Genomic DNA, 24,124 nt, shown 5'->3' with positions numbered 1-24,124 from the left:
GGCACTTGCAACAACAGCAACTATATAGAACACAGCTGTGCAAAGCAAAATATAAAAAAAAAAAACAAGAAAAGAACAAATTATAGCCAAGTATTGGTACTTGAGGTAAAAACAAAACGTAGAAACAATTATTGCCATTAGCAAATTGGAAATATTTTCCGCTGTTGTTCGACTTTGCTATATTTTTTTTTTCTCACGGCTCGGGGAAAAGGCTTTCCTTTCACCAGAGCCAAAGCCAAAGCAAAAATCATCATTGGCATTGGCCAATTGGTTTGTCAATAAGCACAATTGAAATCAGCGATCATCTACGTAATTAGCCAGCAGTGGAAAAAGAACCACCAAGTGGTGCTAAAACGCGAGAGGGCGAGAAGAAATGTAATTTGTTTTCACACAACATAATCAACATGATAACCCCGGCCGAAAACGTCTTTAGATTGAGTCTAATGATGATAAACGCTTTTACTGTGAGGTAACTACAGACTCCTGACACCGACGCAAGTCTCTCCGGCTGGCCAACTCTGGATGGCAGACCCGCCAGATACATTTGCTGGCAACACCACCAGCGTAAAGATACAGATACGGAGGCTGAGGACGTTGCGGCGGGTGGTACGCGAATGGTGCTGCCTGGGCCAATAATAAGTCAACATTCCAAGGCGTGTTAAGAGATGCTCGATTAAATGCCTCAATTGTGGCTCATATTGAACACCAACGGGCAACGGGCAACGGGCAATGGGCACTGGGCGATGGGCAACACACAGTCTGAGCCAAAAGTCGACGATCCGGGCAACATCGACACCACACACCACCTGTCCGCAAAAGAAATACGAAAACCAAAAGCAAAACGGGGGTAGACGGAGTGAAAGAAGCAGCGGCAGCAAATAGCACGCCCCCACCAACGGTCAACTTGCAAGTCGGTGGTGCAGTCGGTGGTGCAGTTGGTGGTGCAGGTATTGTCTGCCTGACTTTTAGCACTGCTGCACCGCCGTTGCCGGGCGACTGGGCGAAATCGTTTAGTGTCGTACCTAACTAAGGAAACGTATTTTCAATATCGAAATTATTATTATTAGCTGACAGCAAATCGCAGTTTTCAACTGACTTTCCGCAGTTGTGGCTGTTTGCCGGCTCATGTTGTAATAAATGGACAGGACCCAGATCGCCATATACTCTCTGTATACACTTCGTATGCTGCGCGGAGTGCTAATCAAAACAAAAGGGTTCCCTAAATGTAGTCAGGTTTATCGGGTCAATTGCAAAATTGGGTAAATGGGAATTGCCATATCTCGGAATCGATATGTTTTTAAATAGTTAAAAGAGTGCGGAGTAATTTTATTAACCGTGTTCACACATCGAAATATGCACTTTCAAATATGTGGTATAATTGTAAAATTCTTTTATAAGTATAGGTGGTACGTAGTAATTATTGTTAACTGCAAGCCAATCAAATTATAAACATTGCACAGCGGTTTCTATATTAAGTTACTCTTGTATGTATAATAGCATAAAATATAACATAACATATTTAACGTTGCAGGTTACTAAGGATTGAAATTGCCTTGTTTTCCTAACTTTTTATTGAATTAAATACCTGTAAAAGGGTATCCCCATAATCACTATTCCCAGAACTCACAAAGCGGCACTCGCTGCCATCAATTTTGCGCTCGTCCCTCGCTATCGGAGACTTTGGGGCCGGCTTCTAAAGGTGAGAAACTGGCCATATTGCTGGCGGGCGTAAGGCTGCACCCTGGTAACACACACACTGCACACTACACACACACACACACACACCCATCAGCGGGACCACAGAGCCAGGCCGGCACAATTATATGGCATTTTGCGAGGAAACTTTCAATAAAAATAATCATAAGCAAATGAAATTTATGCACAACTAAGCAGGTGTTTAGTGACGAGTCAAGCGGCGCGGTCAGCGATTGTGATTTCGATTTCGATTTCGGCCAAAGGTGAAAAGTGACGACCCATGAGACTCCCTCCGGAGCTGAATGGTGGAAATTCGTAACAGTTGTCGATTCATCAAACAAGATAATCCCACTTATAATGGCCCAGCGTCTAACAAGGCGAGCTGTGATAAGCAACACGTTGCCATTGTAGCTATCGAATTACCAATCTTCCAATTAACTTACCAATAATGCGGCGTGGACCCTTTAATTTTCCCAATACTGCCAACTCACGCAGTATCCACCGATTGCCCGCTGCAGCCGAGCACAATAGACACATTTTGTTGGCCACAACGGGGGGCTAATCAACTTCAAACGAGAACAATTGCGCCGAACTTGGCTTTTTTGACAGGATCGATGGGAATTGCAAGTGGTTGGATCAGCTTGGTCAGCTCGCAGGAGGCAGGGGGATAAATAGGGCTCCTACTATTTCATGCAAAATGAGTCAAGCTTATAATAAGTACAAAGAGCACTCAGATCTCCGTGGAAAATTCAAATTTGTTTCAATTGTTACAAGAAATCAGGAATATACCCAGGTGTCAGTGTAACAATTATCGAATCCAAAAAGAGCAAGTTAATTTAATAACATTCAGTTAAAGTTATTTTCAAATCTGGTTTTAAATTGCGTATCACAACACATTTAATCGAAAATCTCAAAAATGTAAATTCGATTGAACGTAAAAGGTCATAAGGCAAGACTTTGATAATAAAAAATGAATATTTATTTATTACAAACTAATAGGCTAACGCTTAGCAAATGGGTGGAGTATATGTTTTTCAATTAATATAATATCGTTAGCTAATCAGAGAGGAGCAATGAAATTCAGGGCTTTCAGATCAAAGCGAGCTGCGAGAACTTTGAAGATAGGAAAAACTGAATGACTACCGAGAACCCACTGACTGCCATCGATGCAAAATGATTGAATTCAATATGGGGCTGGCACTTAACATCCATCAAAACACTAAACGAGGAGTATTTAGAACGGCGGCAGCAGCGGCAACCAGTTGTTGCCGGTTGCATGTTGTTGCCGGTTGACATATGAGCAGCAGCAACATCAGTTGCAGCAGCAACAGCGGCAGCAGCAACAAAGAAGAAAGGAACTTTTGCCGCCACACCAAAGTCCGGTGTTTTTCGATGAGAGCGGCTACTACACAGAAATCCTGGGCAACTGGGCAGAGACCTAACAAGCTGCAGAAGCGGCCCAGAATTATGTAACAACCGCACTGGCAGTGGCCCGCAAATTTGCAAGTCAAGAGTCACTGGAGATGTCACTCTGCGCGGATGGACAACTCGGCGACAGCTGAGCAAAGCGACCGCCGTCGCCTGGACTTCTTGGTTCATCGTTTTCAGCGTCCGTTCGCCCGTTTGGTTGTTGAACTTAATCCCAGCATGATGGTGCAACATTCAGCGAGGGTCCGTTGTCCTGGCAAGGTTGTTATGGACGCACATCGTCACTTGTTTGTTTGTTGTGGCAAACACAGCGGATCTCAACCGGATTAAACAGTAAGCAAGCAAAAGCGCTAGACCATCAACATTTGCCCTCCGAGAACCGAAAACCACCGAAGATGATCTCACGACGCGACAAATTGCTGCAGCAGCCGTGGGAGCAACTGCGGTACGCCCAGCACCGCGAGAAGGTCATGTCCGCCCGCCCAGCCATTGACACCCACTCGCCGCGCGCCCACGAACACGTGCAGCGCAAGTGGAAGAAGCAGCAAGTGGAGCGGGAGCGCCAGCAGCAGATCGAGCGGGAGAACCTAAGACTCCTCCAGAAACTGGGCGACATCATGCGCACCAAGCGCATCAACAATCTCTGGCTGGAGCCGCGGCCCAAGTGAGTAGTCTTCTCTAATCAGCCTAAATCCAAATGATTGTTATTTGGTTTTGTTTAAATACGGGAATAGTTTTGATAATGAATTAAAATTTTAGCCAATTTGATAAAAGGTCGAAGTACTTATTACAGATTAATCGGTCGGTAGTCTCCAATACACGAAGCTATTCTCATTTCTCCTTTATTTTTCACCCTAGCAACATAATTATAGTTCAAATTAGCAACAGATTTAATAACCTATTGATCAAAGTAATATGCATTTGTTTTTTTTTTTTGTAATTCCCCATGTAACATCTTCTCACCTGATTATTTTAGTTTTCTTAACCGCGAGAAGCTTTTTGCCACCCGTCCGTACTCCAGCCTCCCGGAAGTGGTCACCATTTACGGAAAACAACCGCCGGGACCACTTATCTATGGCATGCTGCCCAAACCGGCGGTTGTGGGTCGGTGTCCCACCTGCAGCGGCAATCCGGAGCGCACCGAGGTGGCCATACCCGAGCAGCGAACTCCTTGGGCGCCCGAGAGAAAGTCCTGGAACCGGAAGACCCAGGAGCAAGTAAAGCCGCATCGATGCTACCACTGCGGATCTGTAAAGACCAGCGAACGCAAGTACTTCGAGGAATTCTCCTACTCTTACTCCTACGACGAATGATGTAGATCGTGGTTCGTGGGTCAAATAAAAGTAAATTCAAGTTTATTCATCAGGCCTTGGGTATATTTGGTGGCAAAGTGGCGAAGGTGAGGAAGCCCGTGTGACCGGGCAGGGTTTGGGGATTACTGGAGGTCAGGTACTTCTTCACCTCCTTTGGCGCCTTGCTCTCCAAGGCATTTGTTGCCGCCGTCGTCTCATCGGTTTTGGGCAATTTAAGGAACTCAAGATCGATGACGGGCAGCGTGCGCGTCTTCACCACGTTCTCCTGCTGCAGCACCTCCAAGGAAACAATCTCGTTGAAGCCCAGCTTGGTTAGCTCTTGGATGCAGCGCTGCGACTGCTCAATGCAGGGCGAAAACGAACAGAAACGACCTCCTGGAAAGAAAGAGAATGGGAAATCCGGTTATACATTTTTGGTGCCTTTTCTGCTCGACCTCAATTGTAATTACTACATTATAGCTTCTTAAAATTTAAATATATTGGTGGGCAAGCTTTCCCTAACTCTTTTGGTATTGGATATGCCTGACAATTTATTTGTGCCTCCAATACAGTAGCACCCTAGGTTTGGTGCAAACCTGCTGTACATTGGAAGCTCCCATCCGCCTAATGACAAACTCGCCCGGTCAGCCTGCCTTGGCCGCATCAAGTGTCAAAAGCGGGCTCATTCAATGTCAAACACAGTGAAATGGCAGCCGGACTGACTAGCTGACTGGATCTTTGGCTCTTTGGATGGATAACTGACTGACCTACCGACAGTGTTGCAATATAGAAAGCATTGAGGTACCTTTTATCCAATTAGGTACACTTAAGCCCTTTTTTCTTTTTAAAATGGAAGTAAGTTTTTGTTAAGTTATTTTACTATAACTAAAATTTAAGCTGTCTAAACAAAGTTGTCTCCTAGGTACAACTTAGTGTACCAATTTCGACGATTTATTGCATGTATGTGAATGTACCTGGTCATCCCAGTTAACCCAACATATCCGCCTGATTGCCGGATTGCCCGCAAAAGGGCGCTGACAACTAGTTGTCAACGCGATGTTGGCCACTCACCGGACAGCTTCAACGCCTTGAAGGCGTGCGGCACAGCGAGATCGGGCGCGGGCAGATCCAAGAAGACCGCATCGGCCTTTCCGTCCAGTTCCGCACCAAAGCCCAGATTGCAAACGTCCCGGTGATAGACGGTGACGAAGTCAGCGATACCATGTCGCCGGAACTCGTCGCGTGCCTGATCCGCTCGAGCTTCGTGGAAATCGAAGGTGTGCAGGTGGCCAGTGGGTTTCAGTGCTCTTAGAAAGTAATGCGATAGAGACCCCGATCCCGTGCCCGACTCAACCACCACGGCACCGGGTCGGACCTCCAGCTGGTGGATAATCATACTAATATCCGGCGTGTAAATAATCTGTGTGCGGTGGGGCAGTGTTTGTGTCCAGAGTTCCGGCGTCGGCTGAAGGACATGGGCCCAGCCCTTGGAGAGCTCCACTTTACTACCATACTCCACGCCGATGATATCTGGAATAGGAATTGGGATTAGGAGAATCCGTTAAATCTATAACTTTAACTTACTTTCAACTTTTAGCGATCCATAATTGGTCTGAAAAATATGCGGTATTGTTTCGCCCTTTTTGTTCACTATTTCGGGCACCGCTTCGATGGCATGCATGGAACTGACACTCAAATAAAGGATGACCACATCGCCCTTTTCTATGTGGGTCTTGGGTTTCAGAAAACTCATGTTTTTAGTTAAAAACCGTAAGAAGATTTTTTTATTTACAAAATAGCCGCGTGTTTAAGCAATAGAGATGGAAGTTTGGTAATCAACAGGCTATCGATAAGTTTAAGTAAAGTGGCGGGTCAGGGCTACACAAAGTCCAATAATGCATATTTGTACTTTTTGGAAGTTTACATACTAAAAAGTTTAGTAGAACGAATAAACAACTGGTTTTGGTACTAAATAATATATATTGTGTCAGTTAAATGTGTTCGAGATAAATGTTTTGAAATTATCGATAGCAATTAATATCATCAATTTTTCTTCCAGCTCTAGCTTCTCTTCTTCCTTCTTTTGATTTCCGGAGAGGTTTGTGTTTTAATTGTAATGATTATTTTGATTGCAAAAAGCGCTTTAGTGACGTTAATTGCGATGCAAAACTAGACTACCATGTAGTGGCAACGCACTTCTGATGTTTCGTCTTTGTTCTGTTTTTTTCCATGAATTCCTTGGAAATGGTGTTTATTCCGGGTGGTCAATTGGATTCAGAAGCTTTAAAATGGTCCAACGCTTGACTCTGAGACGACGTCTGTCGTACAACACCCGCTCCAACAAGAGGCGCATGTGAGTAGCAGGAGATATGCTGTATATCCCACGATAACTAAGGATTTTCCATTTGTTTACAGTGTGCGCACTCCCGGAGGCCGTCTGGTGTACCAGTACGTGAAGAAGAACCCCACTGTGCCACGCTGTGGTCAGTGCAAGGAGAAACTCCACGGGATCACCCCCTCCCGGCCCAGCGAGCGTCCCAGGATGTCCAAGCGTTTGAAGACCGTCTCCAGGACCTACGGAGGTGTCCTGTGCCACAGCTGCCTGCGAGAGAGAATCGTCCGCGCTTTCCTCATCGAAGAGCAGAAGATCGTCAAGGCTCTGAAGAGCCAGCGCGAGGCTTTGGTCAAGCCCGTCAAGAAGGTTGTGGAGAAGAAGCCGGTGAAGGCTGCCGCCAAGAAGCCCGCGGGAAAGGCAGCCGGAAAGCCAGGTGCCAAAGTCGCCGGCAAGAAGCCCGCTCCCAAGGGCGCTCCTAAAGGAGTCGTCAAGTCCAAGAAGTAACCATTTACCAGAAGGATTTGTTTGGAGCAATGATATTGAACACCTTTTTTTTGTAATAAAGAAACCACAAATTGAAGAAATTAACGTTTTAATTGACAGCTTATTTCCCATTGTTATTAACTTCAAAAACTTAACAAGCGCTTAATTTAAAACATAAATGTGATTATGAAGAATGCTCATTTTTAAACATTTGAATTCTTCAATCAGCTGTTCACGAGATAAACAGCCGGTGAATGCTTCTTCTTCATAAATTGTCATTAACTTTCTCCGTTGACATGTGAGCATTTCAGATTGGTTAAAACTTTTATGATGCCACAAATTGCAAATAAACCAAATGAATCGTAAGTTTAACCATTTAACAAAGAAATAAACATAAATTTAGTAATAAATATTCGCCTCATTAGCATAATAAGAGTGCCGTTTGAGACGCCACGATTGGCCGAGATCGCCTACAAAGTCCTCGGTGTCGACCAGGAGCCGCGCCGGAATTTCGTGAAAAAAACTTTGAGCCTGGAGAACGATGTTCTGGTTGTGCACTTTCAGTCGGATCAAGTGAAGAGCCTGCGCACTGCCATCACCTCCTTCTTTGAGTGCCTGCTCCTGTGCCAGGACACCATCAACCAGTTCGGAGACTCCAAGAAAGAGAAACTAATCCCCGAGAGCAACGACAATGCCGGAACACACTCCAGCTCCGACTCCCCATAGGGCGGTCTATGGTTTCGCCTTCTATATGCTGTTCACGGTCCTCTTCCTCGTATACGTGACTTGGGCGCTGCTGCCAGTGGAGTTTGGTCTGCACTCGTATCTGCCGGACAAGTATTTTGCCGTATTTGTGCCTTTTCTGGTGCTGGTCTTCGCCTGGTTCTTTGCCTTCCTCATCTATCCTGCCATAAATCTATCGATGACAGTGGATGTTGATTCCATTGCCTCGGTGGTGGATCCAAAGCTGGCACTGCCCAAGGGGACAGAGTTCACCTCCTGGTCGCAGTTGCAAAAAGGCAAGGTCAGCCAGGATTCCGCATCAAAGAAGGCCTCTCCAGTGAACTGCAACCTGTGCAGGACTTTCCACCAACCTGTGACACGTGCACCTATTCCACCACTGCGTTTTCTGGACCTCCAGGAAGTAAATACAGCGTATTATAACTAAAAAACTAGCAGGTTTCTTTTTAATCATCCCGACGAAATTCATTTTCTTCGCACGGTGGTCCAGCCGTCTTCCGGTTCCACAAACTCCTCAGCCTGCTGCTTTCGTGCCTGCGATCGCGTCATCCGACCACTGCCGCTGGGAGTTTCCTCGTCGCCCTGGCCCATTTCATTATCGTCCTCCTCGTCGCTGTCGTCCATGTCCTCATCGGATGAGGAGTCCCCATCGATGGGTGTGTAGGTGATCTTAACATCCGGACGCAGCCACTCCTTGCCAGCAGGAAGTTTACTCAATTCAGCCTCTATTTGCGGAAACTGGTTCTGCTGGGCCATCAATTTGTAGCGCAGCAGATTCCGGCAGATCTCCGGAATGGAGTCGTCGTCGCAGAGGGTGTTAAACTCCTGGTCCATCAGCTCCTCCAGGACCTCCACCAGTTCGCCTTGCGTGATATTTTCGTTGGACACGCAGTACTGGTAGGTGTAGTCCATGATTTCTATGGCCACCTACAAAACGGACACTCCGATTAGGTTAGAAAAGAAGACGGTTTCAGGGTATACGAGCAACAACCTGTTGGCCATTGCGTCCGCCCATGCCATGCTCCACCGCCAGCCGGAGATCCTGCCAGTGATTGAAGATCTTCTCTACAATCACTCTAAAATTCTTTTGGAATTCAGTTTGTTGTGCGGCTGCCATCGCATGCTTTTGTGATATCGATAACGGTTAGACGTGCCATTCACACGGAGTAAAAACAAATGAAACAGTGATGAAAAACGTCAACTGTATTACTGGAGTGACATTCCCAACGATTCCCAAAATTTGCGCCAAAATCTGCAAAATAATAAACAAATAAATAAAACCATGTCGGATGTAGAAGACGTGCCCGAAACCCAGTTAGAAATCGATGTCAGCGATGGCGCCGGACTGGAGGATGAGGATGATGACGATATGGAACAGATTACAGCTCAGAAGGTAAGGTAAATCGTAACACAGCTTTTTAATACGCAAGTAATCACATTCTGATATCCCTAGGTTCTGGAAATCATAGAAACCGCGTGGATAAATGAAATGTGTGCGCCGGAGATCCTGCCCAGCCAGACGGACATGCTGGAGCTGATGGTCTCCCAGGTGGCCCACATGGAGGAGCAGATGCGCGATCTGGACAAGAACGATTTCCGAGCGGTGGTGCACTCCATGGAACTGGAGAGGGTGCGCTACATAATGGCCAGTTATCTGCGTTGCCGCCTGCAGAAGATCGAAACCTTCACGCAGCACATCCTCAACCAGGAGGAGAGCCGTGAGCCGGATGACAAACGTCTGTCTCCCGAGGAGACTAAGTTCGCCCAGGAGTTTGCCAGTAATGTGGATGAGTACTTCCACAAAGTAGCCACCCAGTACATGCCCAACCAGCAGAGAGGAGAGGCGGAGCAGAGGATTGTGACGCCCAATCTGATGAGCCATGTCTTTCTTAAGGCAAATGTGGCAGGTAATAACCTTTTGTCATCTAATTAAGATAACCGCTTAACTCTTGTTTTGCTTTCCAGTGCCCGCTGTGATCGTGGGCGTCGATGATGAGGAGGTGGACATGGCGGCCGGCTCCCAGCATATTATTCCCTACCAACTAGTGGCCGACTTGATACAAAACAACCAAGCGCAGCTAATTTAAAAGACTTATTTAGCAGGTAATATACATGATAATAAAAAAAATTAAAAATCAAACTCTGCAAAGCTGCATGTTTAAGGGTACATTTAAAAATGTTGTAGAAGAATATTTAAATTAAATTTAATTTATTTAATATCGAACCGGAAGTAAACTGCATAAAATGCCATTCAAATTGGTTCGCTTCCCGCTAAAGCCGGCGCCAGTGTTGCCGAACGGACGCCCGCGAACAGCTGCGCTTGTGCGTGACGTCACAGGGTGTTACGTTTCCAGTGGAAAACAGTGGTGAGGTGTACTGCAGGCGGCATACACATAAACCACGCATTCAATTTGCCTTCAGTTTGGTTCAGTCGTCAATGTGGCGGGCTTTGGCACGAACGACGTTGAGAGCAGTAGCCAACGATTGCGGTTCACCAGGAGTCGGTCTCGCACCATCAGCGCTGACGCAGCACCAATTGCGACATTCCAAGGCCAGCAATAGGTTCATCACCACCACCTCCACAGCCCCACCACACAATATCGGAATCATGAGCGTAGAGAAGCCAAAGATTGTCTTTGTTTTGGGCGGTCCCGGGGCCGGCAAGGGCACCCAATGCTCCAGGATCGTGGATCGCTTCCAATTCACCCATCTCTCGGCCGGCGATCTCCTGCGCGAGGAGCGGTCGCGGGAGGGCTCCGAATTCGGTAACCTCATCGAGGACTACATTCGCAATGGCAAAATTGTGCCCGTCGAGGTCACGTGTTCGCTGCTGGAGAACGCCATGAAGGCGTCGGGAAAGTCGCGGTTCCTCATCGACGGCTTCCCACGCAATCAGGATAATCTGGACGGTTGGAACCGCCAGATGTCCGAGAAGGTGGACTTCCAGTTTGTCCTCTTCTTCGACTGCGGCGAGGATGTGTGCGTCAAACGGTGTCTGGGCCGCGGCCAGAGCGGCTCTGGCCGGACGGACGACAACCTGGACAGCCTGAAGAAGCGCATCTCGACATACAACAACGACTCGCTGCCCATCATCAAGTTCTTCGAGGGCGCCGGCCAGGTGAAACGGATCGATGCCAGTCCGGATGCGGAAGAGGTGTTCGGGGAGGTGGAAAAGATATTTGTGGCCAGCGGCTTCTAGATTTCCTGTTCATATTCCGGTTATGTGTGTAGTGCTATCCTTACCTTTCATTTGTACCCTCTAAAAAAATACATATATACGCTTGTTAATAGTAATGCATAAGGTACTTTTTCTTCACCCCGATAAGATACAAGATACACATGAAGTTTAGTATACCCAATCAAGGAAAGCGGAGGTACACACACACTTTTTAATATCGAGTAAAAAATGGAGCTAGGCAAAAGTTATTCTGGAATTATATGTTATCTAAAGCAAATGGATTGAGAACTATTTTAAATGTAGGAACGTTAAAGAGCAATAAACAATAAATTAAATCCCCTGTTCATATTATGACATTTAAAACAAGTTTTCTTATTTATACAAGTGCTATGTGATTTTCATTTTTCAAGTGTTTTACATATTTCTATAGTACCCAATAGTACAAATTTAGGAAAGTACTTCTTTTTATTCAGATAAACACAATTTTGCATTTATAGTTAAAGCTGAATATATGTATATACATATATATATAATTTCATGATTTGGAAATTCCTTTTTCTTATTTTATTGAAGACAGGCATGAAACGTACATATCTTTTAAAATACCGAATATTGTATAGCTCTAAAGTAACAAGTATTGCGAATTTGTTTGTAGCTAGGCTGTGCGATTGCAGCACTACCCAGTTCTTTCCATTATAGCTTGTAAATGCTAATTACTCATCGATTTTTCAAACACGCAGGGAACGAAAATCACAAGCATTCTCTTTAATATAACATTCGCTTCTGGGAGATACAAACGGGTGGTGGCTCTTACATAAAGTGGACAGGCAGTGGTTCTTAGTAGCGGCTCAATCCTTGCGCAGCTTATCCAGGCGCGCCTGAAGATCCGCATCGGCATCGGACATGGGCGATGAGGCACCACTGCCACCGGGAGCTCCCGGACCACCAGCGCCGCCACCACTAGCTCCACCTCCGCCGGCGGCTCCACCGCCGCCAACGCCACCAGCGGCCACAGCCTGTGCTTTCTGAGCGCCAGCGCCGCCGGCTATGGAAAGGGAACCGGAGGCGGAAGGAAGGTCTCCCAGCTGTTCGCCCAATTGCAGACCCAGTTCGTCCAGCACCTGGGACACAACAGCATCCGTCTCCTCCTCGTCGCCCTCGTCCTCCATGGCGTCATCGATGGCATCGTTGATCATCTCCTCCTTCATGTCCATCATTTCCGACTGTTTCTCGAAGTCCTGCAGGATCTTCTGGATTTGCGGGAGATTCAGCTGGCGGTTCATGTTCTGCATGGCCTTCGTGACACCTGGAAGATAAGCATAATTGCTTGATAAGCGGGTGAATCAGCCAAATAGCCAATGTTTACCTTTCATGGCCTGTGCCATTGTGTTCTGCGACTTGAGCGTCTGAATTTTGAGGGACACCGCCTGGATGTTTGCCTTCATCAGCATGAACTTCTTGGCATACCGCCGCGTGCGCACCAGATCCTTGGCCATGATCTTCACGGCATCCATTTGACCCTCCTTGGCCATCTTCTTGATATCCGCGATAATCTTCTTCTCCTGCTGCTCCATTTTCATCCGCTCGCGGTCCAGATCTCGCATCGCTTTGTTGAGCGCCCGCTGATTCTTACGCAGCATCTCATCGGGGCTGATCTTCTTGCCGAATAGCCAGTCCATGTTTAAGGATATCTTAACTGCAAGATTTAATTACGAAGAATGACGGAGTTTCCTAAAGATTACTCATCAACCAAAACAATAAGCGAAGGGTGTGCGCGATTCTAAGGTGGCCAAGACGTGTTGGCGCTTACATGCGAATAGTGCTAGTGGGAAGAAGAAGCTTTGCCGGTGCACTCTGAAAGAACTGTTCACACTTCAACTTAGTGAATTAGCAACAGGTGGAAAATAATTTTAATTTATTACAATACAACACACACACATTGTAATGAATAGTATACATATAGACATATGTCTTCTTGATTTTTAACGTAGATCTTTGACGTAGTCGTTTATATTTAAAAGTTCAGTTCGAATAAAAAGTATTCAGGGCTTCAACGCCTAATCATACCTAAGATGAAAATCCGAAATGTAAATGCGAATAAATTTGTTGATCTCTAAAAGGTCTTTGACGTAGCCGTTCAGTTCGAATAAAACTTTTCATAGGTTTTAAATCTTAATTAATCTCCTATTACTTAAAACTAAATAAAAATGTTCTAGATTTATAGATTTATCTAATACCAGGGAAAACTGCAGTGAAAACATGGCATTTTCTATAGCATCAGCAACCTTACAATCGACACCTCATGATGACGCTCGTTCGTTGTGAATGGCTCTGCGTCAGCTGCAGTTTACATTCCAATCAGAATCATGAAGGAGTTCGACGATTTTAATTTTAGCGTTGAGAAATGTAAGTATTCCTATGTCTATTTAGCATTAATCAGTCTACTAATAAGTACAACGTTCCCAGATACCAAGGACCTGACACGAGAATGTGTGGGTGGCAGCGATTTGCAGCAGCGAAAAAAGGAAATCGAGGCCTACAACGAAACGACGGCAGCAACGCTCAAGCAAACATGCAAAAAGAACTATATGGAGTTTATACAGACGGCCAAGGAGATATCACGTAGTTTACGCCCCCCAATATCAATATACATTTATGTTAATATTTTCGCATCGCAGATCTCGAGTCGGAAATGTATCAACTGTCGCACATTCTGATTGAGCAGCGCAATATTCTGGCCACCATGACGGATGGCAAGACTTCCAGTCACCTGAAGGCAGAGAGTTTGGAGGCGGAGAGCACTACGGCGACGGAGGATCTGGAGAATAGCCATGCCACGCGGGCGGTCAAGGAAATGGTCCAGGGCTTCAATGGCAATCTGGAAGGCAAGACCTTCCTCAACGAGGGAGCTCTAATCGAGTTGGACAGTAATGATTATCGACCCATTCAAAGGGTCTTCTTTTTCCTCTTCAACGATGTACTGATTGTCTGCAAAGTGAAGCATGATAAGTAGGTTTTCCTATACTAAAGCATATAGCAAAAACTAATAGTAATATTTTTCAGGCGCTTGGATTTCCTCACCGAGTACGACCCCAAGAAAATAGCCGTGATTAACATTAAGGACTTGGATGGCGTTAAGAATGCCATTAATATCATTACTCCAGATGGTTCCAAGATCTATCAAAGCATCACGGCTGCTGGGAAGACGGAGTGGATAGAGAAGCTCGAAGAGGCCTTCCGCTTTGACCAGCAAAAGAAACCAAAAAAGGGCCAGGCGCCACAGCCTCCAACTCGGGCCAAACAGCAGTCAAAAGCTTCGACTCCGGAGAAGGAAACCACACCCCAGAGTCCCGGACAGCCCAAATCCCTGGAGGATGAGACGCCCGAGTGGCTAAGCACGGCCAGTGAAGAGATTCAGACCCTGGTGGCCCAACGGCATTTCGAGGATGCCCAGGAGCTGATAAAGCGAACCCAGGACTTCTTGCGAAACGAGAACCGAAAGAAGTTGCCACTAGCGGACGCCATTGAAACCAAGGTGAAGCAGCAGGAGCTGAAGCTGATCAATGTGCTGCTCAAGGAGTTGTCCAACAGTCACAATCGCAATCTGCAGATCGCTCTGAGAGCAGCCAAGCGGCCTCTGAAGATTCTCGTAGAGATGGGTCGCTATCGGCAGGCGAGTGCCACTCTGCTGAAGGTCTGCGCCGTCAGTTTGCGGGTGGCGCAACGGGAGGCGCGCAGGAATAATGCGGATATATCGGAACTCTTCTTTTGTGACCTGACGCAGGTGGCCTGTGATTTTCTCACCGCCTTTGAGAAGCAACCGGCGTGCGTTAGCGGTAAGCTTCATTCCTATTTCTGTCTACATTTAAGTATTACTACTATCTAATTCTTGCAGCGCTCGTGGTTTGGTGCAATGCGGAGCTGCAATATTTTGCCAGCCAACTGATAAAGCATTACCTGACCAAGGGAACCTCCCTGGAGTCAGTGGCCAAATGTGTGGAGCGAGTGCGCAAGCCCTCGACAAAGCTCACAGAGATCGGGCTGGACATTAGTTATCATTTGGAAGGTCTGTTGCGCACTACACTCGAGTCGCTCATAGAGGAATCCAAGGAGCGACTGCTGGACTCCGTGGGTCGCACCGAGGAGAGCTGGCAGCCGTACAATTTGCAGACCAAGTCGAACCTGAAGCGTCTGCTCCTGGAGCTCGATGTCTTGGGTATCGATGTGCGAGCCCAGGCGACGGGCGACACATGGATTAATCTCACCCAGTCGACAGTGGTTTTCATCAGACACTTCCTGCAGCTCACCGAGTACTGCGGCTGTCTGGCCAAGTGCGAAACCCTGCTGCAGAGCCTGGAACTGCTTCTTAAGGAGCTGTTCATTGCCCAGCATTCGTTGAAACCGCCCAGCGACATGGCCGTGGATGTAAGTTAGAAAGCAGCTTAAATAAAACCGCTCTCTTCAAGAATGCCATTTTCAGCCCAACTTTGTAATGAAGAACAAGATTTTTCTGGTGGACAACCTGCTGCCCATCGCCATCGACAAGTTTCGACAGATTTCTGGACGCCAGTGCGAGGGATTGCGCGAGTTGCACACGAAAATGTCCCGCCAGCAAGGTGCTCCAGTGCCGCGCCAGCGCAGCGTCTACACCACAGATGTGTTTTAGATGCACGCCGTGGGATTTACTTTCGATTACATATAATTTTTTATTTTTTCGTTTTGCTTCAATTATTTATAATATAATTATATACATATATAACCACAATAATAATAATATTTGTAAAATTAAAAATCGAAGCGTGTGCTGCACTCTATCTCTTGCTTATTACAATTTCGCCGCTCGCATTATATATATAATTGTAAATATATATAAATCGATTCGTTTTCTGTTTTTCATATATATACTCTAAACACTAAACAATTTAGCTGTGTTCTACTTTTCGGTTTCGGTTGTTGATGCGGCTCTCTCTGTGTTGGGTTTAGCTGCTCAAAATATAGGATTTTACACTTGGTTCTGAAGAGTTGAGTTTGATTCACACAATTAATTCCTCGATTTTCTCATTACACATTTTCTCAAATTACATACAAGCAAAGCGGACTGCTCTGAGCTTCTAACTACTGACCCCCAATGCGAGTGAGTGTTTCGAAAGTGGTTTCCGTGTTTAATTTATAATGTAAAACTCTTAACTAAAATGCTTACTAAGTATATTCATTTATAATTATATATATATATATATATATATACCTTTTATGCAAATGTGTTTTGTGTTTTTCGTATGTTGTGTTTGTGTGTGTGTGGTGTGTGTTTGGAGGGACGTTGGGAGGTAAGGAAACTGACAACTTAAAATTACATTTGTTGTTGCATTCGCTGTCTGACTTTTCAGCTAAATTACAAAAACCGCTCACATAAAACAAACTAAAAGCACTCGCATCGTATTTGTATTTAACTCCTTTTGTTCAGCTGGTAATCATAATCTCAACGCTCCTGCAATTGCAATGACTGACTAATTCCACTTATCCTCCTATTTGTTTTTATGTTAAGATGAACGTAGGTAGGTATCGCCGACTTTTTATGTTTCTGTTTCCGGTTTCATTTTGTTAATTTTACAACATACTCGTTTCTGTTGCTCGCATGCATTATCATTTTATTTCGCTCTGGTTCTCATTTTACTTGAATTCTTCTTTACTTGCAATTTGTGTGTTCAACTTGTTGGTTTGTTTTTATTTATTGGACTTAGCTTAGGCTTAGTAGCTACAAGTACGCTTAAAATTTTAGTTTTCCTTTTTCTTGTATATATATTATAGAATTTTCATTTTTGCTTCGCTTTTTGATGCGTTGCTACTGCCGCCTTTCTGCTTTTCTTTTTTTGTTTTACTGCCGATGCTGCTGCTGTTGTTTTTGTTGTTGTTATTTGCATGATTTCGAACATGTTGTAATAAAAACTATACGAGCTTATTACAAAATGAAAAAACTGCATGGTTTTGTGGATTTAATAAATAACTTCGTAGACAGTAGCCTTCTTATCGCCCGAACCCGTCACAATGTATTTGTCGTCAGTTGATATGTCGCAGCTAAGTACGGATGATGTTTCCTTCGACTGAAAAACGTCCAGTATTTTAATTGAGGATTTCCTTTAATATGATAAGGATGTGTGCTTACCTGGAATATGCTGGCACCGTAAGGTGTTCGCCATGCGTTAAGCAGGTTGTCTTTGCCGGTGGAAACGAACCATTTGCCGCAGGCGGCAAAGCGCAGCGACAGAACGCAGCTCTCGTGCAGATGCAGTTGATACTTGTCCGGTTTCGATGCGTGCAGCACCTCCACATGCGAGTTCTCCATACCCACAGCCAGCCAGTCGCCTAATGGATAATACAAATTATGTTATTTCTAGATGATTATATCTCGTAAGGAAGTCGTCATCATACCTGTGGGACAGTAGCCGAGCGAGAATATTTGAGAGCTGAAGTCGTGCTGTTGCAGCTGGCGACCCTCGCGCAGATCCCAGGAGCGCACCGTGTTGTCTAAGCCGCCCGTCCACAGCCTGGAGCCATCCGGACTGATGTCGATGCATGAAGCGCCGTCGGTATGGCCCTGGAACTGGCGCACCAGGATCTCGTTGTGCAGGTCCCACACAGCGATATTGCCGTCGCTGCAGCACGAGAAGCACACCTTCGAGTCAGGGCTAATGGCCAGAGCGTAGCAGGCGGGCGCCGCCGATGTTAGTTCCGCCTTTATGCGAGGCGTCGGACTGGCCAGATCCCAGATAGACAGGTTGGACGCCTCACCACCCACGATCAGCGTACGGCCGTCGGGCAGCAGCTTCACCGAGCGGATGTAGTTGTCGCGCTGCAGACAATCCAGCTGGCTAACTGGATTCTTGTTGCCCGGTTGCGAGATGTCCCATACCTTGACGCAGCCCTTGCCGCCCGTGTACACGTACTTTGTGGGATTAGAGATGGTTACCGCACAGACGACCTCTCCATGCGACAGCGTGTTGATCTGACGGGCGTGCCGCGGAATTCCAACACCCACCAACGCGTCCGGCGGGAACGGCACCGGTTGTAGACTACCCTCGCCGTTCATATGGAAAGAGTATGCACTGCAACGGCAAAATGTGTTTATTAATTAATGTAACCATTTAATTAGTGATAAGACGTTTAACGTTCGTAGAAATAGCGATATTATATACTCCTATCTGTGCCGATTCATACATTTATCATCTCCAATCGACTACATTGCACTTTGCATTTTAATCAGTTGCATTGAATTACTTTAAATACTTAATAACAATGCACGACAAAATTCCTATAGTCTACTTTTCGGACCGTAAATTGACATAAATGACTTACGGCTTTCCACCCGTTAGGGCCGAGGGATGTGGAATGCCATTGGTTCGCACATGGGCGTGCGGATCGTACGGCATTGGTGGCGGTCGTCCATAGGCTGGATCTGACGGTGGACGCTGGTAGGGATCGGCCGGCCTTTGATACGGTGCACCCGGATATCCGGCTGGCGGTGGTCCCTGCGGCATCATTTGTTTAGGATTAACGCCTGGCGCCGGAGCAGCGGCGTTCGGTGTCGGTGTGCGTGCCTTGGCGCCCGGTGTACCCGGCTTTTCCATCTAAATGAACGAGATTCAATTAGCTCTAACACTTTCTGGGTTCGACATTTGACATTTGGCTCACATCTTTTGTCTTGAGGCTGGGTGTGGAACGTGACGAACTGGAGCCGGAGCGTGAGGGCGGCCGTTCCTGCTTGATGCCACTACTGCTTGGCTTCTCCAGGCGCTCGCCATTCAAGCTTTCCCGATCGCGCACCTCCATAGACACGTGCTCGCCGTTGGGACGCGGTGAGTGGGATTCCTGCAAGGCACATGTATGCATTAAGTACTGTTTTTGCATTTGATGATAAATGTAATAGCAAAGGTGTGGTTTTTGTTTCTTTTTTTTTTTGGGGAAATTTGGGAGTGGTTGCATTGAATCTGGGCCGACACTCAACTCACCATTTCATTTGCAACATCTACGACTAAATCTTGATCGCTTTTCTCGCCTTCATCCTCCTGGAAATAATTTTGAAAAAAACACAAAAACAATATAAATCAAAATTCATACAAAAACCCACAACGAACAACAGCAATAACAACAACCACAATAGAAATAGTTAGTATCTAAATTTTAGGCCCTGTTCTGGTTTTCACATCATTTTACATGGTTAACAATTTAAAAACGCAAACAAACCATGAAGTTACGATTAGTGTTCCTTTTTTAAGTAAGACAATAAAATCAAAGAAATAAAACTAGTTAAAAGCATAGAAAATGTATATAGTTTACACATGTTCCACACTACTATTAAAATTTATAATCTAAAACAAAGTAAACCAGTCATAATTATAAATCATCTCCAATTTACATTTACACATTAGCTTTACAATTTGTGGAATATTAGAAACAAAATTCTATAAGTTGAGATACACCTTAAACCAACTACTAGAAATTGAAAACCGGAACAGGCACCATTAGATCGTGATGTTTTTTTTGTCTCTTAAAAATTAGCAATTTAGGTTTTGTTTAGCATGATTTTGGGGTAGAGTGTTAGCAGAATTAGACAACAACAATGGGTAAACTACGGAATTGAGTTTCTGGTGAGTTGAGAGACAGCAACAGCTCAGATGAGATGACAGTAATCGGTTATGGCAATCACCATCAACGCGATGATCTATGATACTACAAGTGTATAATGCTAACACTGAAAAAAGCTCGATACTCACTTGCAGTTTCTCATCTTTTCGACGCTTCGAGTCGTTCTCGATGTCCAGCGGCGAGCGTGTGCGATACTTCTCACGATCGGCCGGCGAAACCGAATTGCGCTGCAAGATCAGCATGAAAATTAGCTTGAAATATGCAGAATTTTGATCTAGGGCGTGGTACTCACCAATCGCTCCTCGGCGGCTGCTGGCCCCTCTAGACCCGTCGGCTTGATGTCCGGCCTGTGGTGTTCGGGCGGTTTGTTCAGCAGACCTTGCGGTCCGTGTGGCAGGCCCATGGTGGCGCCCAGGGCGCCAAACGGATTCAGTGCGCCCATCGGCTGAGGTGGTCCACCTGGCACCTGCTGGGCGTGGATCTGTTGCTGCAATGGAACCATGAGATCGTATGAAATCGGGCGTGCGCGTTGCTGGCTTTCGGAATAATGAACATCGTGCTTAGTGGGAATATGAAAGCATTGAAATGTGTGTACATATGTGTGTAAACACAACAACGACATTAACACTAAATGGTATTTGCCATATTTTTATTTTGTATCAAAATTTAATTTATTTATCTTTCGATTCATAAGCATAAGCAAAGACCATCTGGGGTTAATGGAAACAGCAACAACAATTGGCGGCATTTGAAGCGTTATTCAAATAATATAAACGTTGACAATCAGAAAAGGAAGAGGAGGTAGTGAGGCACTGGAGCTGTTGTTGTAGTTGTGGCAGTGGCACATTCGGCGGATGCAGCGGCAGACGGCAACAGTAAACAAACAATAAGAAATTAACTTGCAACGAAACAAACTTACTAAAAGTTGCTGAATTCCATGTTGCTGCTGATGCTGCACAACGTTGTTTGGATTGGATTGGTCGAATGCGAAATCATAACAAATTAGGAAGTAGAAAAACAAACTCAAATCAAATGCGGCCCAAGGAACAAACTAAACCGAAACGAAGTTCCCACTTAACGGTTGCCACATTTATGATATGTACTGTTTCATATATACGTTAGATTTCTTATTTTTTATACAATTTTCAAGATATTTGTTATTCTTTGAAAGACTGTATTACAAAGTACCCGGCAAACTAAATTTCTCTGCCTTTTCGGTGTGGCAACCGAATTTCCAATCGGCCATGCCCCCATTAGTGTCTATCTGAGAATGGCTGAAACCGTATTGCTGCTGCCGCAGAATCCATCATCCGTCCTCGATCGACTTACCCCAATGATCAGGTTGAGCTCCTGCATGGTCACCTGCTTCGCCCGCTCCACCGCCTGCAGCACTTGCTGCTGGTGGTCGGCCTGAAGGAATGGAAGTAGCTGGTTGATCAGTGTGTTCAGCCGCTTGGCGATCTCGGTCTGCTTGTGCATCTCCACGTTAAGGCCATAGGACATCTCGTAGTACTGAAAGTTGGAAGGCAAGCCGTGGCATTAGCTAAGGGATCTCGATAATTTGCGGATCATGACGACTTACCATAACATAATGGCGCTGCATCTCCGTCTTCTCGTTCGACAGCTTCTCGCACTCCAATTTAATGCTGGAATTCACAGGAAAAGTGATCAACGGGCAAATTAGTTGGACGACGGAAGCGAACTGAATTCAAGAACGCAAGGAAGCGGCGATTGTGGAGCATGGAGCATTGAGTTGCGGCTGGGGCGGCGCAGGTTAATCCTATGACAGCGGCGCATATGGCGCGCCAAACCGGTTTGCTCAGCTTTTTGTTTTACTTTTCGCAAAACGCAGACGCAGCATCCATCCACACTCACACTCGCACACTTCCATACGATGGCGGTTAAGGCTAAGGCTTAAAATGTGATTTCTTTGGGGCATGTTATTGTAAAGGCTTCTAATAGGTTTAACCTCAACTTAATTATTGGGGCCTAATCTCTAATTGCGTATTGCTTAACCCATGAAAACTATGCCATTGGATTATTTGAAAGTGTGAAGAATTTTACTTTTATCTGACATAAATTTGCGATCATAGCAATTTTAGTGGGCCAATAGTTCTTAGGGCCAATATTCAATGTAGTTTTTTCTTGACATAGCAATTACAAAGATGACATTTGCAGAGAGTGTCATTATGATGGCAAATATTTCCTTGCAAATCTTTATAGTAAAGATTTGCCTTGTATTCACAATTATAATGATAAACCTTGTATATCCCTTGTAAATATGATTCGCGTAATGTTTACATATGTAAACATTGCCGTGTATAGAGTATTCCACCGGATACTTGCCTGTGGTACTGCGCCTGCAGGAAGTTGAACTCCTCCTTGATGCGTTCCAGTGTATCGGCGATGGTGAACTTGATTGGACCCTGAGGTGGTGGTCCCTATTTAGATGTGAATAGAGGTGGTTGGTGTTCCGTACGTGGGCGGCACATGGCGCGGCGTGGTGGAAAGAGACATAAACACAATTAGCACGGATTCGGGGGTCAGAGGTGGGACCCACTGTCGGGTGAACTTACCCCGGCGGCGGGGTGGCGCACCGGTGAGGGATACATGTTGTTAGGCTGGTATGTTGCCGGCTAGAGCAAGAGCGATAGTTCCGAGGTGGACACCGATTTGCCGGAGCGGAAGTCCTGCTGCTCCTCCTGCTGCGTACGCCGCTTCCTTCCTTCCGGTTATCCCTGAGCACTCCACTCCTGCACAGAAACTCCTTGCAAAACGTGGACTAATATCTATCTGTTTGCCAGCGTTTTATGGTACTTGTTTTTTAGCTATTCTTTTTCTTCTGTTTTTTTTTTTAATAATATTTTTCGATGGCAGTTGATCCGCTTTATTAGTATTCCCACAAACGGAACCGGCACTTAGTGGCACTCCATGTCCGGGCTACTTCGCATTTTGCATATCCTGCGAATGGAATTTTACAACAACATATTTGCTTAGTTATGCTTTTTCATATTTTTGCACCATTTTTTTCGATACGTTCGCACGCACGTACATACACGCACACACACAGGCGCGCTGAGCCAGCGAGACACACGCACACTAGCACAGGAAACGGGAGCGAGGGTACGAGTGTGAGTGTTTACCGCCGAAAAATCAAGCGCACAGTTGCATGTGGCCCATGAAATTGTTACGCAAAATCACTGTTTGATTTTCGGGGGCCGCTGGACGCACTAATCCGATTGTGCAGTTAACCGGGCGGGATTAATCCAATGAAAATAAAACACTTTTCTTTCGTAAAGGCAGCACACTCCGCACAAACAACATGCGAACATATACAGACAGACTGCAATTAAACAGGGTTGCCATGCCGTTTGAAACGCGCACAGCAGCAGAAACACAGTTTGCACATTACTTTGATGTTTATTGTTTGTTATTTTTCCGCTTATCCGCATATAATTCACTTGCTTGGCCCTTTTCAATATTTTTCAATTGTACAGCCAATATATTTTTTATGATTTGCCCTGGAGGCGGCAACTCTGTTCGGCGATACGGGCACATACATAGAAACCAGCGAGTGGCCAAATCACACACACACACTCACTCACACGCGCGCAGCGCAAAAGAAAAATTATACTGTGTCCTATACAAAAAATAAACAAAAGCAATTAAAAAAGCGAGATAATGGCAGTACCAGTTTTATGCCCCGGATTAGCACGCTTTATCGCAAGATGTTTCTATGTTTTGCACTTAAATCTCTGGTCCATTTTTTACAGTTTCTTCGTTTTCGCCACCGAAAAGTGGGAAAATTATTTTTTGTAACTTTTCGCCCGTATAAAATTGCCTGTTTCTGCCGACCGACCGCGAAGTGTCTAACATTCGTGTATGTGTTGGGCAGCTTTGGCGGCGGCGCTCTCTCGCTCTCTCACAGGCACACACACACGCAGCGGCTCTCTCTCCGGCTCTACTACACGCGCACTCGCTGTACAAACGCGGCTTGTAAATGGCGTTCTCGTCTCAAATATTTTTGCAACAATTTCGGCACGCCGATTTTCACCTCGGTAGCACTTGGTATCCTCGCCGATTGGGGCAGCTGGCAATTGGGTGGCTTTTGGGGCATCGGCACGGCCCGTTTCTATTTATAATTTCCTATTTTCCTATCCGCGACACACAGACCGCGTCGGTCTCAGGTATGCAATTTGCGCTATCGCCTATCGATGTGTCGAGGGTCTGTTATCGCGGGCCACTCGCTTCAGCGGCGCAGTGTTGCATGCGCCAGTGTTAGGAAGTGCCTGCGCTGAAATCGAACTAGTTACACTCTGCGAAATAATAATC

At 45.7% G+C, this 24,124-nt stretch overlaps 11 protein-coding genes across 25 annotated transcripts; 7 read left to right on the top strand and 4 right to left on the bottom strand.

Annotated features, from left to right (window-relative positions):
- Window positions 1-2,736: 2,736 nt before the first annotated feature.
- CG14551 (uncharacterized protein) lies at window positions 2,737-4,480 on the top strand. Of its 2 annotated transcripts, none has more exons than NM_143205.2 (2): window positions 2,737-3,787; window positions 4,100-4,480. In NM_143205.2, the coding sequence occupies exons 1-2, from the start codon at window positions 3,519-3,521 to the stop codon at window positions 4,434-4,436; spliced, it is 606 nt and encodes a 201-aa protein (NP_651462.1). In that variant the 5' UTR covers window positions 2,737-3,518; the 3' UTR covers window positions 4,437-4,480. The 2 variants fall into 2 exon arrangements, with proteins under 2 accessions (NP_651462.1, NP_001262982.1); NM_001276053.1 differs by having other exon boundaries at window positions 3,509-3,787.
- Window positions 4,455-6,252, bottom strand: Trmt61 (tRNA methyltransferase 61). Of its 2 annotated transcripts, none has more exons than NM_143204.3 (3): window positions 6,000-6,252; window positions 5,487-5,945; window positions 4,455-4,811 (listed from the first exon to the last, which is right to left on the bottom strand). In NM_143204.3, the coding sequence occupies exons 1-3, from the start codon at window positions 6,166-6,168 to the stop codon at window positions 4,486-4,488; spliced, it is 954 nt and encodes a 317-aa protein (NP_651461.1). In that variant the 5' UTR covers window positions 6,169-6,252; the 3' UTR covers window positions 4,455-4,485. The 2 variants fall into 2 exon arrangements, with proteins under 2 accessions (NP_651461.1, NP_001303484.1); NM_001316555.1 differs by having other exon boundaries at window positions 4,481-4,811; window positions 6,000-6,240.
- Window positions 6,253-6,480: 228 nt separating this feature from the next.
- On the top strand, window positions 6,481-7,328 carry RpL34a (Ribosomal protein L34a). Of its 3 annotated transcripts, none has more exons than NM_001202366.1 (3): window positions 6,481-6,513; window positions 6,697-6,768; window positions 6,831-7,328. In NM_001202366.1, exons 2-3 carry the CDS (start codon window positions 6,704-6,706, stop codon window positions 7,252-7,254), a joined length of 489 nt encoding a protein of 162 aa, NP_001189295.1. In that variant the 5' UTR covers window positions 6,481-6,513; window positions 6,697-6,703; the 3' UTR covers window positions 7,255-7,328. The 3 variants fall into 3 exon arrangements, with proteins under 3 accessions (NP_001189295.1, NP_651460.2, NP_733136.1); NM_143203.3 differs by having other exon boundaries at window positions 6,694-6,768; NM_170257.3 differs by having other exon boundaries at window positions 6,481-6,528; window positions 6,694-6,768.
- A 196-nt stretch (window positions 7,329-7,524) lies between these two features.
- Window positions 7,525-8,401, top strand: Tcs6 (Threonyl-carbamoyl synthesis 6). Its single transcript, NM_001170272.1, has 2 exons — window positions 7,525-7,595; window positions 7,659-8,401. Exons 1-2 carry the CDS (start codon window positions 7,561-7,563, stop codon window positions 7,957-7,959), a joined length of 336 nt encoding a protein of 111 aa, NP_001163743.1. The 5' UTR covers window positions 7,525-7,560; the 3' UTR covers window positions 7,960-8,401.
- Window positions 7,525-8,401, top strand: PIG-P (Phosphatidylinositol glycan anchor biosynthesis class P; the record flags this gene model as incomplete). Its single annotated transcript, NM_143202.1, has 2 exons — window positions 7,525-7,595; window positions 7,659-8,401. The coding sequence occupies exon 2, from the start codon at window positions 7,925-7,927 to the stop codon at window positions 8,399-8,401; it is 477 nt and encodes a 158-aa protein (NP_651459.2). The 5' UTR covers window positions 7,525-7,595; window positions 7,659-7,924.
- CG14543 (uncharacterized protein) lies at window positions 8,398-9,118 on the bottom strand. The gene is made up of 2 exons (NM_143201.4): window positions 8,966-9,118; window positions 8,398-8,901 (listed from the first exon to the last, which is right to left on the bottom strand). Exons 1-2 carry the CDS (start codon window positions 9,089-9,091, stop codon window positions 8,440-8,442), a joined length of 588 nt encoding a protein of 195 aa, NP_651458.1. The 5' UTR covers window positions 9,092-9,118; the 3' UTR covers window positions 8,398-8,439.
- Window positions 9,119-9,200: 82 nt separating this feature from the next.
- Sld5 lies at window positions 9,201-10,091 on the top strand. Its single transcript, NM_143200.4, has 3 exons — window positions 9,201-9,367; window positions 9,428-9,881; window positions 9,940-10,091. Exons 1-3 carry the CDS (start codon window positions 9,257-9,259, stop codon window positions 10,059-10,061), a joined length of 687 nt encoding a protein of 228 aa, NP_651457.1. The 5' UTR covers window positions 9,201-9,256; the 3' UTR covers window positions 10,062-10,091.
- Window positions 10,092-10,309: 218 nt separating this feature from the next.
- Cmpk (Cytidine/uridine monophosphate kinase 1) lies at window positions 10,310-11,511 on the top strand. Its single transcript, NM_143199.3, has one exon. The coding sequence runs from the start codon at window positions 10,412-10,414 to the stop codon at window positions 11,171-11,173; it is 762 nt and encodes a 253-aa protein (NP_651456.1). The 5' UTR covers window positions 10,310-10,411; the 3' UTR covers window positions 11,174-11,511.
- Window positions 11,512-11,619: 108 nt separating this feature from the next.
- Window positions 11,620-12,927, bottom strand: Vps2 (Vacuolar protein sorting 2). The gene is made up of 2 exons (NM_143198.2): window positions 12,519-12,927; window positions 11,620-12,458 (listed from the first exon to the last, which is right to left on the bottom strand). The coding sequence occupies exons 1-2, from the start codon at window positions 12,829-12,831 to the stop codon at window positions 12,001-12,003; spliced, it is 771 nt and encodes a 256-aa protein (NP_651455.1). The 5' UTR covers window positions 12,832-12,927; the 3' UTR covers window positions 11,620-12,000.
- Window positions 12,928-13,490: 563 nt separating this feature from the next.
- On the top strand, window positions 13,491-16,017 carry Exo84 (Exocyst 84). Of its 2 annotated transcripts, none has more exons than NM_143197.2 (6): window positions 13,491-13,558; window positions 13,619-13,774; window positions 13,831-14,161; window positions 14,216-14,988; window positions 15,048-15,577; window positions 15,633-16,017. In NM_143197.2, the coding sequence occupies exons 1-6, from the start codon at window positions 13,519-13,521 to the stop codon at window positions 15,816-15,818; spliced, it is 2,016 nt and encodes a 671-aa protein (NP_651454.1). In that variant the 5' UTR covers window positions 13,491-13,518; the 3' UTR covers window positions 15,819-16,017. The 2 variants fall into 2 exon arrangements, with proteins under 2 accessions (NP_651454.1, NP_996299.1); NM_206576.2 differs by having other exon boundaries at window positions 13,619-13,777.
- gro (groucho) lies at window positions 15,837-24,012 on the bottom strand. 10 transcript variants are annotated; one of them, NM_206575.3, is made up of 14 exons: window positions 23,847-24,012; window positions 22,369-22,753; window positions 22,139-22,233; window positions 21,375-21,438; window positions 21,122-21,304; window positions 20,712-20,744; window positions 20,085-20,279; window positions 19,921-20,019; window positions 19,156-19,212; window positions 18,839-19,015; window positions 18,503-18,774; window positions 17,579-18,252; window positions 17,313-17,512; window positions 16,849-17,250 (listed from the first exon to the last, which is right to left on the bottom strand). In NM_206575.3, the coding sequence occupies exons 2-14, from the start codon at window positions 22,402-22,404 to the stop codon at window positions 17,143-17,145; spliced, it is 2,193 nt and encodes a 730-aa protein (NP_996298.1). In that variant the 5' UTR covers window positions 22,405-22,753; window positions 23,847-24,012; the 3' UTR covers window positions 16,849-17,142. The 10 variants fall into 10 exon arrangements, with proteins under 10 accessions (NP_001247309.1, NP_001287539.1, NP_001262981.1 ...); NM_001202365.2 differs by having other exon boundaries at window positions 20,085-20,273; NM_001260380.2 differs by lacking the exon at window positions 19,156-19,212 and having other exon boundaries at window positions 15,837-17,250; window positions 20,085-20,273.
- Between the last annotated feature and the right edge of the window lie 112 nt (window positions 24,013-24,124).

The sequence above is a fragment of the Drosophila melanogaster genome, chromosome 3R (assembly GCF_000001215.4).
Source record: "Drosophila melanogaster chromosome 3R".
In the NCBI taxonomy this organism is placed as follows: Eukaryota; Metazoa; Arthropoda; class Insecta; order Diptera; family Drosophilidae; genus Drosophila; species Drosophila melanogaster.
This window is presented reverse-complemented; position numbering and strand designations above follow the sequence as displayed.